The following is an 18,980-nucleotide window of genomic DNA, read 5'->3' as shown; positions in this document are numbered from 1 at the left end:
TCAAACACAGAGGCACACACTCAGAGACAGAAAGACACACACACACGCAGGCACACACGCACACACAATCTCTGTGCTGGGGTCAGCTGACAGTCACATGACTCAGATACCAAAAGCAGGAAAAAGACAGAGGGAGGTGCCTGCCAAATAAAGACAGGCAGAGAGAGGCTGCGAGAGACGGACAGGGCTGCGAGAGACAGACGGACAGAAGCTGAGAGTGACAGACAGACAGGGAAGCGGCAGCGACAGACAGTCATCATTCTGAGGAGGATCAGCATGGCTACACAGTAACAGTCTGACTCCCCGGCACAGTCATGGCTCCCAGGTAACGAGTTTATGGATCATGTTACAGGAGACCTCCCGGTATACCGCGTCTGTGAGAGGAGAGCGGACTCGGTACATAGAACTGGAGGGAGAGAGGAGACTCAGTACAGAGAACCGGAGGGAGAGAGGAGAGCGGACTCAGTTCACAGAACCGGAGGGAGAGAGGAGAGCGGACTCAGTACAGAGAACCGGAGGGAGAGAGGAGAGCGGACTCAGTACAGAGAACCGGAGGGAGAGAGCGGACTCAGTACAGAGAACCGGAGGGAGAGAGCGGACTCATTACACAGAACCGGAAGGAGAGAGCGGACTCAGTACATAGAACCGGAGGGAGAGAGGAGAGCGCACTCAGTACACAGAACCGGAGGGAGAGAGCGGACTCAGTACATAGAACCAGAGGGAGAGAGAAGAGCGCACTCCGTACACAGTACCGGAGGGAGAGAGCAGACTCAGTACATAGAACCGGAGGGAGAGAGGAGAGCGGACTCAGTACACAGAACCGGAGGGTGAGAGGAGTGCGGACTCAGTGCACAGAACCGAAGGGAGAGAGCAGATCCAGTACACAGAACCGGAGGGAGAGAGGAGTGCGGACTCAGTACATGAACCGGAGGGAGAGAGAAGAATGGACTCAGTACATAGAACCAGAGGGAGAGAGGAGAGCGGACTCAGTACATAGAACCAGAGGGAGAGAGGAGAGTGTACTGAGGAGAGATGGAGAGTGTGAGATTGGGACTAGAGTGTAACATAGTGAGGGGAGGCAGGAGATTTTAAGTAGAGTCATTAGATAGGGACTTTGTGGATGGATAGTTGATAATGAGTGAGTCCTTATTAGCTCGTTGTTGGTCCAGACGCGTTCTGATTCCTTTTTTTGCAGAATTCTATTCCTTGGCCTTCTCTGGATGTCCCTGGGGGGTCTGGCAGAAAGGGTCCACCTCGAGCCCGACCAGAGTGTGAGGTTAGATCCGGTTATACTCTGCCACGCTTTATGATGAGTGTGAGAAGGAGAAAGCTGTGTGTTATACGGGGACTGCCATGTCATTGGGTCACGTATGTCATAGCGGACTCTCTGTCTATGTATAAAACTTAAATAGGACCCAATTCAACCACCCAGTCTATTAAGAGAGCCGCACAATAGCCACACAATAGCCGCGCAATAGGCTTGACTGAATATACAAAGCGTGTTGTGACCTGCTGGCTGAACTTGTAATATTGTGATCCTCAGCAGAAATAAAAGAATTTGAGAATCCCAAAATATTTCCTTCAGTGTTTTATGGTTTTTTTTTTGTCGATAATTATTTAGTCAGAAAGGTGATCTCTCCGTGTATTTATTTTAATGGAGGATAACCTAGATGGAAGGGCAGGTGCGAGGGATCACAGGAAGCCTGAGGAGGAGAGAAATGCACAGAACCGAGCGTATCTCCCACTTCTCTCCCAGGGTCCCGGATGGCTGGAGCCACGTGGAGCGCGTGGACGGGAGTGAGGGTGTTATCCTGACTTTTGCACTAAAGCAGCAACGTGTGGACAAGCTGAAGAACCTGGTGGAACAGGTGTCAGACCCAAGGTCTCCGCAGTACGGTGAGCAAGGGGTTCCTTCTGTAATATGATTCATTTCTCCAGGAAGGACCCTTTCAACCAAAGCCGAAGTAATGGACACATTCTGGGGGAAGCGCTTTACAGCTACACAGGTCACATCCTGTAACAGTTCACAGTAGTGAATACCCCAGTGTGCGGGGGAAATGGTTGCCCCCTGCCCTGAACTGTAACTGGATAGAGATTAATAAAATGAAAGTGTGCTGAACACCCCATGGGGGGAGGGTCGGGGCTTTCTGTTCTGTTCTCTCTGAAAGATTGGGGGAAATCTCAAGAAAAAGCTGATATTAAAATTCCTACGCATGACCTGTGACCACCATCTGGCCTCTGCTCTCCAGGTCATTATCTGTCCCTGGCGGAGCTGAGTGATCTCGTGGGACCATCGGAGGAGACTCTCGGCACCGTTAGGAACTGGCTGGAGAAACATGGAATCTGGGACTGCCTCACTGTCCTGACCGGAGACTTCCTACAATGCTGGACACAGGCCAGGTCTGTGCGCCCCCTTGTATCAGTGTGCGCGCCCCCGTGTCTCGGTCTGCGCGCCCCCGTGTCTCGGTCTGCGCGCCCCCGTGTCTCGGTCTGTGCGCCCCCGTGTCTCGGTCTTCTCGGTCTGCACGCCCGTGTCTTCTCGGTCTGCGCGCCCGTGTCTTCTCGGTCTGAGCGCCCGTGTCTTCTCGGTCTGAGCGCCCGTGTCTTCTCGGTCTGTGCACCCGTGTCTTCTCGGTCTGTCCTCCCAGCATCTTCTCGGTCTGCGCGCCCGTGTCTTCTCGGTCTGCGCGCCCTGTGTCTTCCCATTCCAGGCCTATGTCTGATTTTCCATCGCAGTTAAGGTTAATTAGGGGGTTTATGGTGAAAGGTGGTATATCGGCAGCTCCATGTCCGTAACTGTCCACAATGCACGCTGAATGGGGTGAGATGAGATTTATTATCTCCAGTAGTAGAGAAGTAGCTCGCTGTTTAGTGAATGGAGCCCAGTGAGTGTTTTCTCTTGGTGCTTGAGTTCAGGTTACTGAGTTCGGGTTACTGGACACTGTGGAATAAGCCAATAGAACCATCACAATTATATAAAACGTATTTATTCGCCTCATGTTTAGGAGATTTTCTTCTGTTTGTCCATCATCTGCCCACTAATGAGGGTGGAATTTGGGTGGATTAGTCCTTGTCCTGTCTGGGTTAGTTGATCCCATTGAGTGTCCCTCTCCGGCCCTTGTCTTGTAGGAATGCAGAGAAATTACTTCCTGGAGCCCAGTTTCATCGCTATGTGAAGGGGGACCGGAGTGTGGTGAGATCAGGAACCCCCTATTCTGTCAGCCCACAGGTTGCACCACATATAGATTTTGGTAAGTACGGCATAGAATGAGGGTATGGATGGGGTCACATGGCAGGTGTCACTGTGCTTTACAGATAGGTGTCTCTGTGCTTGGTGGGGTGGGGCAGATAGGTGTCTCTGTGTTTGGTGGGGTAGGACAGATAGGTGTCCCTGTGCTTGGTGGGGTGGGGCAGATAGGTGTCCCTGTGCTTGGTGGGGTAGGACAGATAGGTGTCCCTGTGTTTGGTGGGGTGGGGCAGATAGGTGTCCCTGTGCTTGGTGGGGTGGGACAGATAGGTGTCCCTGTGTTGGGTGGGGTGGGACAGATAGGTGTCCATGTGTTTGGTGGGGTGGGGCAGATAGGTGTCCCTGTGCTTGGTGGGGTGGGACAGATAGGTGTCCCTGTGCTTGGTGGTGTGGGACAGATAGGTGTCCCTGTGTTTGGTGGGGTAGGACAGATAGGTGTCTCTGTGTTTGGTGGGGTAGGACAGATAAGTGTCCCTGTGCTTGGTGGGGTAGTACAGATAGGTGTCCCTGTGTTTGGTGGTAGGACAGATAGGTGTCCCTGTGTTTGGTGGGGTAGGACAGATAGGCTCAACGTGCTTGGTGGGGTAGTACAGATAGGTGTCCCTGTGTTTGGTGGGGTAGGACAGATAGGCTCAACGTGCTGGGTGGGGTAGGAAGGACAGGTGTCCCTGTTCAGTGTGGTTGAACATGGGAGTAGTTGTGCCCTGGTTGGACACACATTAGGGGTATTTCTGTACGGTGGTGGGTAGGCTGTGGGACGGGTGTTGCTTTTTCATGGAAGGGCAGAGTGGAGGTTGGGATGGAGCAGAAGTGGGCAGCCTCCATGTCAGGGAAGTGGGCAGCCTCCATGTCGGGGACGTGGGCAGCCTCCATGTCGGGGACGTGGGCAGCCTCCATGTCGGGGACGTGGGCAGCCTCCATGTCGGGGACGTGGGCAGCCTCCATGTCAGGGGCGTGGCTACAACATTTTGTTTTCCTTTCATAGTTGGAGGTCTGCATCGCTTTCCGTCACACAGAAAAGTCCTAAACAGCACGGCAGCCGCGGGGTTCCACCTGGGAGTCACCCCGACCGTCCTGCGTCAGAGATACAACCTGTCCGCCAGTGACATTGGAAGACACCCCAATAACAGCCAGGGGTGCGCGCAGGTCATTATCAGGGCTCCACCTTCACGCGTCTAACATGATTCCCATCTCTAAATGGTAGCATTTCAAATGTCTCAGATACTAACATACTGCCTCCCCAATTAAGGACAGAACCTGGGCGACCATTCTAGGAAAATAGAGCAGTAACACATCTTATAGTGTTTTCCCTGCCTCTCTATTGTGGAACAGAAACACTCTCTCCTACGGCACCAACACCTCCCGGGGAGAGCGGTAATACCTCCCTGGGAAGAGCGGTAACACCTCCCGGGGAGAGCGGTAACACCTCCCTGGGGAGAGCGGTAACACCTCCCTGGGGAGAGCGGTAACACCTCCCTGGGGAGAGCGGTAACACCTCCCTGGGGAGAGCGGTAACACCTCCCTGGGGAGAGCGGTAACACCTCCCTGGGGAGAGCGGTACCACCTTCCGGGGAGAGCGGTACCACCTCCCTGGGGGACAGTGTTATGGGGGAAGTGTTATATATATGTTAGTACCAGGATTTTACATTGAATCCTCCTCTGTCTCCGCAGTTTCTGGAGCAGTATTTCCACCCCGCAGATCTCTCGGAATTCATGTATCTTTTCGGGAGAGGTTTTTCGCATCAGGTGGAGGTGGATCATGTGGTTGGGGAGCAGGGAGGAGGCCGAGCTGGTCTGGAAGCCAGTCTGGATGTGGAGTATATCATGAGCACTGGAGCCAACATCTCTACGTGGGTCTTCAGCAACCCAGGTAGGGTCTGCAGACACCTAAAGAGCTGGGGGGCGGCTGGACATGTGAAGACATGATACACGCCAGCGTCATATCACACGCGCTGTTATACAAAGGGGATCAGCGGGCCTCCCGTGACTCACATCAGCCATCGCTGACCCCAAATACCCTGTTAAAGCTGCTGTTCCACTCAGACAAAACATGTGTAGGCTGGGGAGTCCTGTGAAGAAGGTAATTCAGCAGAGGACAGGACAGGGACAGCAGAGATCGGTCACTCGGGGTCACTGAATATGAAGTCCTGCAAACTGCGGGACACCGACTGTTCCCGCACAGACCTGAAGCACAACATTTAATACAACGAGAACGAATCAGAATATAAAGGGGCAGACGTGGGGGGGATTGTAAAGGGGGTAGACGCGTGCGGGGGGATTGTAAAGGGGGTAGACGCATGCGGGGGGACTGTAAAGGTGGCAGACGCGTGGGGGGATTGTAAAGGTGGCAGACGCGTGGTGGGATTACAAAGGTGGCAGATGCGTGGGGGGATTGTAAAGGTGGCAGACGCGTGGGGGAATTGTAAAGGTGGCAGACTCGTGGGGGGATTATAAAGGTGGCAGACGCGTGGGGGGATTGTAAAGGTGGCAGACGCGTGGGGGGATTGTAAAGGTGGCAGACGCGTGGGGGGATTGTAAAGGTGGCAGACTCGTGGGGGGATTATAAAGGTGGCAGACGCGTGGGGGGATTGTAAAGGTGGCAGACGCGTGGGGGGATTGTAAAGGTGGCAGACGCGTGGGGGGATTGTAAAGGTGGCAGATGCGTGGGCGGATTGTAAAGGTGGCAGACGCGTGGGGGATTGTAAAGGTGGCAGACGCGTGGGGGGATTGTAAAGGTGGCAGATGCGTGGGGGGGGAGATTGTCAAGGCGCAATCTCTTAGTCCTCAGAGACCGTTGCCCCATGGAGCGTCTCAGAACGACCAGCCTGTCTCTCTTGGCCTTTTTTTTTAGGACGCCATGAGTCTCAGGAGCCGTTCCTGCAGTGGATGATACTGCTGAGTAACATGTCCTCTGTGCCCTGGGTCCACACCATCAGTTATGGAGACGACGAGGACACTTTATCTGTGGCTTTCATGCAGAGGATCAACGTAGAGTTTCTGAAAGCTGCGAGTCGGGGACTCACAATCCTCTTCGCTTCAGGTACTGCAGGGGTCAATGGAGAGCTTTAATTACATATGAGCCTGGTGCAGGATAGAGCTGCAAACTAGACTCCTGAACATGTATGTTTTACTCTGTGCATCCTTTTGGGCTGTCGGCCCAAGAGCTTGCATTCCAAGGTAGCAATGCGTTGATGTTCTCCTCCTGTCCTGCTGCAGGTGATGATGGCGCAGGGTGCAGAGAAGTCGTAAAAGCTAAAAACGTATTTCGGCCGAGCTTTCCTGCCTCCAGGTGAGATTTGTGTAGAAATGTAATATTTAGATCTCATCCAGATGGTAGAGATTTCTGCCAGGTTCCTGATTGTGATGATGACATAATGGTGATGATGATGATGTCATATGCGCTCCTCTTCCAGCCTTGGCCTATGTTTAGCGAAGTCTTATGCCCGATAGGACAGCCAATTCTTATATTAGAGACTAAGCTCTCGGCTCCAGGAAAGTGATGATTTTCTGCACTGTTTTCGTGCCGTCTTTCCGCAGTCCTTATGTGACCACAGTGGGTGGAACTTCCTTTAAGAACCCGTTTCAGGTGACCCGCGAAGTGACTGATTACATCAGTGGTGGTGGATTCAGCAATGTCTTCCCCATGCCGCAGTATCAGGTAACCGGCCTCGCCTCTCCGGTACTCCGTGTCTGCTGCCTGGCTGTTTCTGCTCTGTATGATTGGGCCCCAAGCTGCCGGTACCTTCCGTCTCCTGCAAATGGAGCTGCAAGTGGTAGCTTTTCTTCTGTCCTGTGTCACGGTGACTTTGCGTGGTCTCTATCTCCTGGTGTCTGACGTCAGTCTCTGTATCGTTACTTACGTGGGACGTGAGGGCAGATCCACGAAAGGCAGGGAATGAACAGAACAGGCAGATGGCTGAGACTTTCGTAATGATGGCTGGTTTTTGGCTGCGTCTCTGTTCTCTTCCTCTTTATGTTCAGTTTTCTTCCCCTCTCTAGGTCTCTGCTGTGTCGAAATATCTACAGTCCACGGAGAAATTGCCACCAGAGAGTTATTATAATCGCAGCGGCCGAGCGTATCCGGATGTGGCTGCTCTCTCTGATAACTACTGGGTGGTGATAAACCGCGTACCCGTCCCGTGGGTCTCCGGCACATCGGTGAGAGCAGCTTTATCTTCCAAATATTTGCTGTGTGTCAACCCCTGACCCTATCTCTGCCACGGACGTGGAATGGCACCAAGCCTCTTCTCACTATTTCTCCAACGTTCTTGCGATAAGTCTGACTGGAGGGGGCTCAAACTTTTGTCATCGCCAAAAAGTAGGGTTATTGAATTTGTAACCATACTACAGAGTCTTTTTACTACAAAAAAATGCATAACTTTACATTTCTCAATCTTAAATACAATCCACCCTTTATCTGACCAGAACAATCCCTAACTCTACATTTCTCGATGTTAAATGTTTTTGTTGTGGTGACGCTTTCTATGAACCATTTTCAGGCCTCCACACCAGTGTTTGGGGGGATAATAGCCCTTATTAATGACCATCGGCTACAGAAAGGGCTCCCCACCTTGGGCTTCCTGAACCCAGCCCTGTACGCCTTGAAAGGAGACGGCCTTTCTGATGTGAGTACAAAGTCTCACTCTGTGTCATCCTTTCATTCTCACTCCGTGTCATCCTTTCATTCTCACTCCGTGTCATCCTTACATTCTCACTCCGTGTCATCCTTTCTTTCCCTGGGCCTCTCTGCCCTTTTTTAAAAAAATGTTACCATTTAATTCGCCCGTCATCTTCCCCTCAGCTATTTTCGGTCCCATAAGTTTAGTTATAGAGGGACGTCCAACAAATTGAACTGATCATCAGCGAATCCAAATGTTGGGTTGCTCTGTGCTGAGAGTTTGGCTTCTTCTCTTGTGGGTTCAAGTTGATTAAGTCAAGAAGGAGCTTTTCTGGCAACTTGCGTGTTTGTGAAGTTGACCAATGTGAGGTTCGGTTGGCTTTAGGGCATGCGCAAGTTACTCCATTAAGGCCGACTAGCTGGGATTGTCCTTAGCAGCTCGACTCAAGCTTTGGTGCTTGGTCCTCTATATCTTACACTGGACTAAGAGTCACAGATGAAAGAGGGGAAGGTGGTGAAAGGATATAGAGTAAAGGATAGCGTGAGGAAAATAGTATGTGATACACAGATGTTCTCAGGAAGCATGAATCCATTTATTATCTTTTTTTTGTTTTCTCCATTTCCTTGGCAGGTCACCGAAGGCTGTCACTTGTCCTGTATCGACGACATTGTTTTAGGGCAGGGCTTCTGTGCAACTCCAAGCTGGGACCCCGTGACCGGCTGGGGTACCCCAAACTTCCCCGAGCTGCTGAAAGCCCTGTTACGCTGATACTCAAAGATACCTTCTGTATCTGTTTGCCTTAAATGTCGTTATTCATGCTGATGATTTAATTACACCCCTGCTATCGAGAAGATACCCCTGTGGGACATCCGCCTCTCCAGTTAATAGCCAGTGACCCCTTTGTACAGCTGCCCTTAACACTTGGCTACCATCCTCCTGTGTGCACGTTTTGTAACGGCCACACTGGGTGATCATTCAGACCAAGGAAACCGCCTGTACATACATGTCTTCTACACGGCCTCGGCATGCGTGCAACGCTCTCTAATGTGATACAGCCTCCTTTATGTAGATCCAGGCTGCTGACCCTCTGAAGTTCTCTTCTCGATGGCAGCATCTCAGGAATTCCAGGCATAGGTTCTCATTTCAACCAACTTAGGCTCAAAAGGCAGAGTACATGCAGATCGCCCATGAAACATGACACTGACCCCCCCACACACACACAATGACATATTTTGCTGGACAGGGGTACTGCCCTGTACCCCAAACTATCCAACCCTGAATTTCATCATGTGGACCTTCAACGCCAGTCTTACAAAACCAAGTGAGCTGGAGATGGAAGAGCTTTTAGGGAGACCTAAAGGGAATGTCACGTAACAGGGGGGCCAATAAGAAGGAAGGACAGCAGATGGGGATTGAAGAAATGGGGAGAGAATGGGGCAAAAAAATCCAGGAGAGGAAATATCTGATCTCGGTGATCTCCACCTCGCCAGGTGGTTTCGGTTTGACGCTTTTTCCCGAGCTTCCGACACATTATCTGTAAGATGAGCATACCTCGAATTTTCTGATTTCAACAAAAATTGATAATAAATGATTTTGAACAATACTTTTGTACCAACGTATTATTCCACCATCCCGGATACCACCTATTCATTGTATAATGAAGGGTTAAACAGCCCCTGGCTCAGGTGCTAGGAGCAGATATGGCGAAAGAAGTTGTAATCTAGGCTAGGAAATCGAGGAGTGTGGGGGAGGGGGAGAAGGAAATGAGAGAGCACAGAGAGAGGAGTAAGGCAGAGAGAGAGGAGGGAGAGAGGGTCTGGGAATTTGCCAGACTTACCTGACGACATTAATCTATGATTTGAGTTTGGATGATGAGCGTCGAGGTTTTTTCTTGTGTGACCCCTCAGGGGATTTCAGTGATGGCTGCTGTGCCACTGACTCACCTGCAGTTCTTATGGAGTGACCAGCAGATGGAGAACTGCACAGCACACAGCCTGAGGTGTAAAAGGGGCAATTGGGCGTTCTGGGGAGAAGAGTTCAGAGTTGGATGCCAGAGCTGAAGGAACTTTTCTGGGAGATAGGGAGAGAGAGAGGCCTAGGAACGAGAAGAAGTCTGCTTGAAATCCACGGTCAGAGGAGAGCTGCAGCATCCTGGCAGAAGCTTCCGGCAGACAGTCCACGATACAGAGCTGTTTGCATCAGAGTTGGCAGCAGGCCCGGACTGGCCATCGGGCACACCGGGCGTTTGCCCGGTGGGCCGGGCCACGGCAGGGCCGCATTAACTTAGGGGCTGATGGAGCTGCAGCCCCTATCCTACCTACGGCCGCATTAACGCAGGGCATAAGGGGCACCTGCCCCTTAAGCCCGCCGCAACTGCGACCGGGTCCGCCATTCTAAGGGGCCGGGAAGTCCCCACCAAGGCCAGCCTTACGGGTCTGCGGCCGCACAGGGTTTAAATTACAACATCGGGGTTTTTTTAACTTTATTTAACATCCTCCATGTTAAATAAAGTTTTTTTTAACTTTATTTAACATGGAGGATGTTAAATAAAGTTGAAAAAAAACCCCGATGTTTTAATTTAAACCCTGTGCGGCCGCAAACCCCTAAGGCCGGCCCTGGTGGGGGCTTCCCGGCCCCTTAGAGCAGGACCGGCCTTTGGGGTGTGCGACCGCACAGGGCGTCACACTCTAGGGGGCGGTCCGCACCGGGTGCCGCTCATCAGCGGGTGCCAACTTGCGGCACCCGGCACCCCTCCAGAGACGGACAGTAATGTCCGCCGCTGGAGGAGCAGGCTCGCAAGGGAGCGGTATCGGAGGTCTTTAACAGACCTCCGGTTCCCTTGAGTGATTTTAAGCCGGGTTCAACTCGGCTTAAAATCACTCAAGGGAGCCGGAGGTCTGCTAAAGACCTCCGATACCGCTCCCTTGTGATCCGCGCGGCAACAGCTGCTGTGCGCCGGGGTTTGTTGTTAGATCCCCGTGCCCACCGCTGTCCGTGCCCTCTGAACCGGAAGAAGACAGAGAAGACAAAAGAACTGAAGAAGAAGAACGAAGAGGAGGAAAAGGAGCTGTAAGGAGAAAAGAGGAAAGGTAGGAAAATATTCAGTAAGAGTGGATTAGTATATATGTGTGGATTGGTATATATGTGTGGATTGGTATATAAGTGTGGATTGGTGTATACGTGTGGATTGGTGTATACGTGTGGATTGGTGTATACGTGTGGATTGGTATATACGTGTGGATTGGTATATACGTGTGGATTGGTATATACGTGTGGACTGGTATATACGTGTGGACTGGTATATACGTGTGGACTGGTATATACGTGTGGATTGGTATATACGTGTGGATTGGTATATAGGTGTGGATTGGTAAGTGTGTGAGAGTGATGGGTGTTATGCTGTACCATTTCCAATGTCTTTTTCATGATCTAATTATGCTCTAAAAGTACATCATAACTCCCATCACTCTATACTGTTCCATACAGTGGCAGAGCTGGGAGGCAGAGGCCTTGCACCCTCACCGCAGGACTCCTGAAAGGTAAGTGAACTTCAAAGAGGGAGAGGGTAGATAGTTAGGAGGGGGTAGATAGGGAGAAGGGCATGAGACGGGGGAAAGGGGGTAGATAGGGGGAAAGGGGGTAGATAGGGGAGAAGGGAGTGAGAAGGGGTAGATGGGGCAGAAGGGAGTGAGAAGGGGTAGATAGGGCAATCATACTCCTATCATGCCAAGTCTGCGAGTACATCCTGGAATCTGGGTATGCCTGGGCATGATAGGAATGTGATTGCTGTTAACAATCATATATATACATATAATATTGTTTTTTAATTGTTTTGTCCTATTTTGGTGTGTTACTTACTTTAAATAAAAGGGTTTTTTTTATAGTGTGGGGAGGTCATATTCGGTTTCGGACAGGTAAATGCTGCATTTTCGGTTTCAGTCCAGAATTCGTTTCGGTGCATCCCTACTACTAAGCCAGACAATGAAGTGGTAGGCCTACACCACAACAATGTTTGGCGTAGTATATAGTGATTGGGGTTATGCTGCACTATTGTCAATGTCTGGCTCAATGTATAGTGATAGGGATTACGCTGTACCACTGTCAATGTGTGCCTCAGTATATAGTGATAGGTGTTATGCTGTACCACCGTCATTGTCTGCCTCAGTATATAGTGGTAGGTGTTATGCTGTACCACCGTCAATTTCTGCCTCAGTATATAGTGATAAGTATTATGCTGTACCACCGTCAATGTCTGCCTCAGTATATAATGATAACAGTGAGAAGAGGCAGAGGTGGTAGATAGTGATACAGGGGGATAGATAGTGAGAAAGGGGAGTTTTGTTACAAGTTTTTATTCCTTTCTTTTTTTGGGATGGGGGGGCACTAGAGGAGTAGTCCGCACAGGGCGCCAGAACACCTAAGGCCGGCTCTGCCTTAGAGTGGCGGACCCGGTTGCAGTTGCGGCGGGCTTAAGGGGCTCTGCCTTAATGCGGCCATATAGGCCCAGTCAGTCCGGTCCTGACTGGGCCTATTTTAAGGTAGGAGCCTGGAGCTGCAGCTCCATCAGCCCCTAAGTCAATCCTGCCCTGCCACAGGCACGGTCGCAGTTGCTGCTTGCTCTGGCAACAAGGTAAATAGGGTGAGGGAAGGGGCTGCAGTGAGAAGGGGCAGAGGGGGGTTAGGTAGTGAGAAAGGGGGAGAGGGGATAGATAGAGGCGGTACATATTGAGAAGTGGGGAAGGGGGTTACATAGTGAAAAGGGGGAACATAGTGAGAAGGGGCAGATAAGATGATGAGAGGGGGTAGTGTGAATGCGTATGAGAATGAATGAATAAATGTGTGGATGAATTGTGTGAATGCGTATGACAATTAATGAATTCATGTGTGGATGAATTGCTTGAATGATTTGTGAGACTGCATTAATGAATGTGTTAATGATTTGTGTGAATGATTAAATGCAAAGATGGTACATGAAGGGTGGGCTTTAACAATAAATAAATAAATATGGGCTGCTCAGGCTTAAATGCCCGGGCCTATTTTTTGTCCCAGTCCGGGCCTCGTTGGCAATGAAGAGGTTAAAGGCTGAACTTATTGCAGACTGTGGAGTTATAAACCTAAAACCTCTCCCCGTCTCCACAACACGGCGCCCCGAACTTAGTCACACAAATAAAAGACTTTACTGACATACTGAAAGTTTCCATATAACTCAAGCCAATACTTATGGGCCCCAACTGTGTTATGCGCACCAACTAAAGGTACCCAGTGGCCGCTAGGGCGAATATCAGGGTGGGCCGCGGTGATTGTTCTGGGTGGGTGAAGCTCATATTGTATATTCTGAATATTTCATGTTTTCTGTGATATTTATGCAGAGTGTTTTGCTGTGCAGTACAAAGTTAAATTTAAGTTAGCCCTTTGTCAGTTTTATTAATCACTCGGCTGTTCCCAGCAGGACCCCCATCCATACCCCGGATGCTCCACTGGGTGGGGGGGCTGCCGCAGTTATGTACCCCAACTCCCAGGTAGCGGAGGCTCAGGATTGGCCTGCAGAGCCCAAAGAGGTAACTGGGGTAAGGGGCCACAGAGATATCGGCGGGCCTACCCAAAAACCCGTTGCACTTGAAACTCTTCCGAATAACTCTTCCATGGGGATGAAGGGGACGCTGGATTGTAGTTTTGGAGACTTTGTGACCTGAATATGCAACCAACGTCTGTGTGTTGACACGACACGGACACGACACGGACACGATACAGACACGATACAGACACGATACAGACACGATACAGACACGATACAGACACGATACAGACACGGACATGATACAGACACGATACGGACACGGACATGATACGGACACGGACATGATACAGACACGATACGGACACGGACATGATACAGACACGATACGGACACGGACATGATACAGACATGATAGACGTGATACGGACACGCATCCTCTTCTAGGTTCGTTCATTCATTACATTTCCAGTTGACGGGAACTCCTTAATTGTTGCCCTGATGGTGGAAACGGGCATTTTCTGTGCTTTTACTATTTTCTTACAGTCATTTTGTGAAGCTCAAGTACTTTTTGCATCTCATCCCGGCGATATTCCTGGGGTTTACCCCCTGCGATGAACAGCTAAGGTAAATTTGGTCTATGTGTTACCTAATATTTATTCCCCCGTGAAACAGGAAGTCACGGCCAAACAGTTTCCTGTTCCTAGTCACCCAGGTGTACTAAAAAGGTATAATCTCACTGGGAATATATTGCAAATAGATTTTTCTCATATGAATTTGTAAATATGGAATTTAAATGAACACAATTTTGTATTAAATATACATGTTGTTGTAGACACTTTTGCCAATGTAGACGAGTCTTGTTAATGATTTCTTTCTCATCCTTAAGTAACGAGATAACATATGTTTACTGTCCGTATGCTAGGACGATAGTTACTCTGTGTAAATAAGAACTTTTTACCTTAGTCTGTGTTTGATGTGGATTAGTTGTACCCGCTATATGCTGAGTGTTACATTATTTTTGTGAATGGTTTTGTAGCAGTGTCCCTGAAATAGTATTTAAACCGCTCGCAACAATGAATAAATTGAGAAGTGACTGAGAACGAACACCTTGTGTCTGAATGATTTACTTCTCCCAGATATCTGCGCTGCCGCTCTGAAGGGTCTGCAGATTTACTCAAGAGCTCCCGGGAGGCGTCCCCCATAAGAGGAGGGGCGAAACATTTTCAGAATTCATATATTCAACAATTTATATATTTCTTGGATAAACCTGCTTTGTGTTTGTAATCATGAGCGCAGAATATTTTTGTGTATTTTTTTAAAGTAAAGGCCACATTTATCATATTTATCAAGCGTGCCGATATACGTGGAGGGCCCTGTATAGATTTTGCGATCGCACTCGACTGCCGTCAGGGCCGGCCTTAGAGGTGTGCGACCCATGGTAGCAGGGGCGCCTGCCCACTCGGCGCCCCTTACTCTCCGTGACTCCGTTGCGGTGCCAGCATCTCATGTTGAGCGCCGGACTATTCCGGCGCTCAACATGAAATGCCGGCACCGCGGCAGAGCTAGAAGACGGATACCTCCCGCTCTCACCACAGGACTCCCGCAACAAGGTAAGTAGTTTGAAGGGGCAGGGGGGGGTGTAGTTTAAAGGGGCAGAGGGGGGGTGTAGTTTGAAGGGGCAGAGGGGGGGGTGTAGTTTGAAGGGGCAGATGGGGGGGTGTAGTTTGAAGGGGCAGATGGGGGGGTGTAGTTTGAAGGGGCAGATGGGGGGGTGTAGTTTGAAGGGGCAGATGGGGGGGTGTAGTTTGAAGGGGCAAGGGGGGGTGTAGTTTGAAGGGGCAGGGGGGGTAGTTTGAATGGGAAAGGGGGATAGTTTGAAGGGGCGGGGGGGATAGTTTGAAGGGGCAGGGGGGTAGTTTGAAGGGGCGGGGGGGTTAGTTTGAAGAGGCAGGGGGGGGTAGTTTGAAGGGGCAGAGAGGAGGGGTAGTTTGAGGGGCAGAGAGGGGGGGTAGTTTGAGGGGGCAGAGAGGGGGGGTAGTGAGGGGGGGGCGCCAGAGGAGTAGTCCGCAAGGGCGCCACAACGCCTAAGGCCGGCTCTGACTGCCGTTATATATAGAATTTCAATTATTGCACTTAACCCCAACCGCGTGTTATAAATATAATCATTTCTAAATTATAAAAAACTCATCGTGGCAAAGCGTTGGTTCAGACCCAATGGTGGAAGAGTTCATTTTCTGGATCAAAAAACCCTCTCTGGCATCATTTTTTAATAAACAAATATTCACACACACTATATATATATATATATATATATATATATACACATACATACATACACACACTGCTCAAAATAATAAAGGGAACACTAAGATTACACATCCTAGATCTGAATGAATGAACTAATCGTATGACATACGTCCGTCTTTGCATAGTTGAATGTGCTGACAAGAAAATCACCCAAAAATTCTCAATCAATTCTTTGATGTAATGTCCTTAAAACAAGTCACAATGAGGCTCAGTAGTGTGTGTGGCCTCCACGTGCCCGTATGACCTCCCTACAACGCCTGGGCATCCTCCTGATGAGCTTGTGGATGGTCTCATGAGGGATGTCCTCCCAGACCTGGACTAAAGCACCCGCACTCCTGGACAGTCTGGTGCAACGTGGCGTTGGAGGATGGAGCGAGACATGATGTCCCAGATGCGCTCAATCGGATTCAGGTCTGGGGAACGGGCGGGCCGGTCCATCGCATCAATGCCTTCCTCCTGCAGGAACTGCTGACACACTCCAGCCACATGAGGTCTAGCATTGTCTTGCATTAGGAGGAACCCAGGGCGAACCGCACCAGCATATGGTCTCGCAAGGGGTCTGAGGATCTCATCTCGGTACCTAATGGCAGTCAGGCTACCTCTGGCAAGCACATGGAGGGCTGTGCGGCCCCCCAAAGAAATGCCACCCCATACTATTACTGACCCGCCGCAAAACCGGTCACGCTGGAGGATGCTGCAGGCAGCAGAACGTTCTCTACGGCGTCTCCAGACTCTGTCACGTCCAGGGGCGGGCTGGGCCGGGGGGCAGGGGCAATTGCCCCCCAGGCCGCCCTGAATCCGGGCCGACGGACTGGCCGGGCGGCCGGCAGACGAACATTCATGGAAGCCGCAAAGTTAAAAACTAAGCGGCTGCCACCGGGACTGGCCGCCGTGCCGGTAGCGTACCTGGCGGGGGGGGCGGTCTGCCTGGAGTGCCGCTCGCTGAGGGGTGCCAGCACGCCTCCAAAAACGATGCGCGCGGCAACTGTGGCTGTGCGTCGGGACTTGATGTCAAATCCCGGCGCACCGTCTTCCGCGCTCTCTGCACCGGAAGGATGGCACAGAGAAGAGGAAAGAGAAGAGGAAGAACAAGAGGAAGAACGAAGAGGAGGAAAAGTGACAGTGCCAGAGGAAAGGTTGGAAAATATTAGTGAGTGTGTGAGAGTGATGGGTGTTATGCTGTAGTTTATGATGAATGTTTGTGAATGAGGGTTTCATATTGCATGGAAGTGTGGGGGGAATAGCATGGCATAGGGAGGCTGTCTAGGCATGATAGGAGTGTGATTGCTGTTATCAATTTTTTTTTTGTCCAACTGTGGTGTGTTAACAACACTTTTATTAAAAGTAAATTACATACCAAAATTGGACAGAAAAATTCAATAACAGTATTAAAGCTATATATGATTGCAAACAGCAATCACACGCCTATCATGCTAAGTCAGCCAGTACATGCTAGAACCTGGGCATGATAGGATTGTGATTGCTGTTAATTATATATATATTAATATTGTAATTGGTTTTTTGTCTAATTTTGGTGTTACTTTTAATAAAGTATTTTAAAAGGGTTTTTTTTCGGTTTTGGCCAAATGAATGCTGAATTTTCATTTCGGTGCATCCCTGCTATGTACTAAGCCAGTCACTGAAGTGTTAGGCCTATACCACATCAATGTTTGGCTTAGTATATAGTGATAGGGGTTGTAGTGCAGTATTGTCAGTGTCTGGCTCAATGTATAGTGATAGGCACGCATTGACGTCAATGTGTGCCTCAGTATATAATAGTTATGCTGTACCCCTGTCAATGTTTGCCTAACCATAGAAACTATGCAGTTTTAAAGTGTGTGTGTGTGGGGGGGGTGCCACATACAGGATCTGCCACAGGTGCCAAATACTCTCGGTACGTCCTTGCGTCGTGCGGCAGTCAGGCCCAATGGCCATTCCTCAGCTCTTTGTCCCACATCTTAAAAGGGGTGGGATAAAGAGCTGAGGCACGGCTATTGGGCGGCGCTGTGCGTGAACGCCGGGCGCTTTAATTTCATTAGGCGCCGGTGGAGTGACTGCCGCACGACGACCGCTTTCAAAGTGGCTCGCAGCCGCTTCGGTGGTGCAATGGGCCACCTGACTAGACTTGCCCCCCAGGCCTTATGCTGCCAGCCCTCCCCTGGTCACGTCTGTCACACGTGCTCAGTGTGAACCTGCTTTCATCTGTGAAGAGCACAGGGTGCCAGTGACGAATATGCCAATCCTGGTGTTCTCTGGCAAATGCCAAACGTCCTGCACGGTGTTGGGCTGTAAGCACAACCCCCACCTGTGGCCGTCGGGCCCTCATACCACCCTCATGGAGTCTGTTTCTGACCGTTTGAGTGGACACATTCACATTTGTGGCCTGCTGGAGGTCATTTTGCAGGGCTCTGGCAGTGCTCCTCCTGCTCCTCCTTGCACAAAGGCGGAGGTAGCGGTCCTGCTGCTGGGTTGTTGCCCTCCTACAGCCTCCTCCACGTCTCCTGATGTACCGGCCTGTCTCCTGGTAGCGCCTCCATGCTCTGGACACTACGCTGACAGACACAGCAAACCTTCTTGCCACAGCTCGCATTGATGTGCCATCCTGGATGAGCTGCACTACCTGAGCCACTTGTGTGGGTTGTAGACTCCGTCTCATGCGACCACGAGAGTGAAAGCACCGCCAGCGTTCAAAAGTGACCACAACATCAGCCAGGAAGCATAGGAACTGAGACGTGGTCTGTGGTCACCACCTGCAGAACCTCTCCTTTATTGGGGGGGTCTTGCTAATTGCCTATAATTTCCACCTGTTGTCTGTTCCGTTTGCACAGCAGCGTGTGAAATTGATTGTCCATCAGTGTTGCTTCCTGAGTGGACAGTGATTTCACAGAAGTGTGATTGACTTCGAGTTACATTGTGTTGTTTAAGTGTTCCCTTTATTATTTTGAGCAGTGTATATATACACACACATATATATATATATATATATATATATATATATATATATATATATATATATATATATATTCATACACACGCGCTACATACATTGTATAACAAGTTTGAGCTTTTAAAATAATATTTATTAGCATTCACAAGGTGCACAGGGTTAATTTATATTTATATATAAAAAAAATATCCAACCCCTTTCCGCTAACCCACGGCCAGCAGCCCAGGGTAGGCGTGGAGACCGAACGGCCCCCGACGTATAGAGAGATACACATTATCGTGATACACGCCGATATATATTTATACATACGAGGAACAGTCACTATATAGAGATGTGGCAGTA

The 18,980-nt window shown here is 50.1% G+C and overlaps 1 protein-coding gene across 1 annotated transcript; it reads left to right on the top strand.

Annotated features, from left to right (window-relative positions):
• The first annotated feature begins 343 nt into the window (after positions 1-343).
• Positions 344-8,634, top strand: LOC149274592 (tripeptidyl-peptidase 1-like). Its single transcript, XM_089505299.1, has 13 exons — positions 344-396; positions 1,196-1,276; positions 1,757-1,896; positions 2,250-2,400; positions 3,130-3,251; positions 4,233-4,393; positions 4,919-5,117; positions 6,099-6,287; positions 6,464-6,536; positions 6,785-6,905; positions 7,247-7,405; positions 7,747-7,872; positions 8,497-8,634. The coding sequence occupies exons 1-13, from the start codon at positions 344-346 to the stop codon at positions 8,632-8,634; spliced, it is 1,713 nt and encodes a 570-aa protein (XP_089361425.1).
• The last annotated feature ends 10,346 nt before the right edge of the window (positions 8,635-18,980 follow it).

This window comes from Sceloporus occidentalis, unplaced genomic scaffold, assembly GCF_023333645.1.
Source record: "Sceloporus occidentalis isolate IW3139 unplaced genomic scaffold, rSceOcc1.0.p SCAF_322, whole genome shotgun sequence".
Taxonomy (NCBI): Eukaryota; Metazoa; Chordata; class Lepidosauria; order Squamata; family Phrynosomatidae; genus Sceloporus; species Sceloporus occidentalis.
The sequence above is the reverse complement of the archived record's forward strand: the minus strand, read 5'-3'. Positions and strand labels throughout refer to the sequence as shown.

Excerpts from the sequence above, each read along its gene's own strand:
- LOC149274592 (XM_089505299.1), top strand. The coding sequence starts at position 344 with ATGTTACAGGAGACCTCCCGGTATACCGCGTCTGTGAGAGGAGAGCGG. Across the intron at positions 397-1,195 it reads GTGAGAGGAGAGCGGACTCG|AATTCTATTCCTTGGCCTTC; the intron begins GTACATAGAACT and ends CTTTTTTTGCAG. Across the intron at positions 1,897-2,249 it reads CCCAAGGTCTCCGCAGTACG|GTCATTATCTGTCCCTGGCG; the intron begins GTGAGCAAGGGG and ends TCTGCTCTCCAG.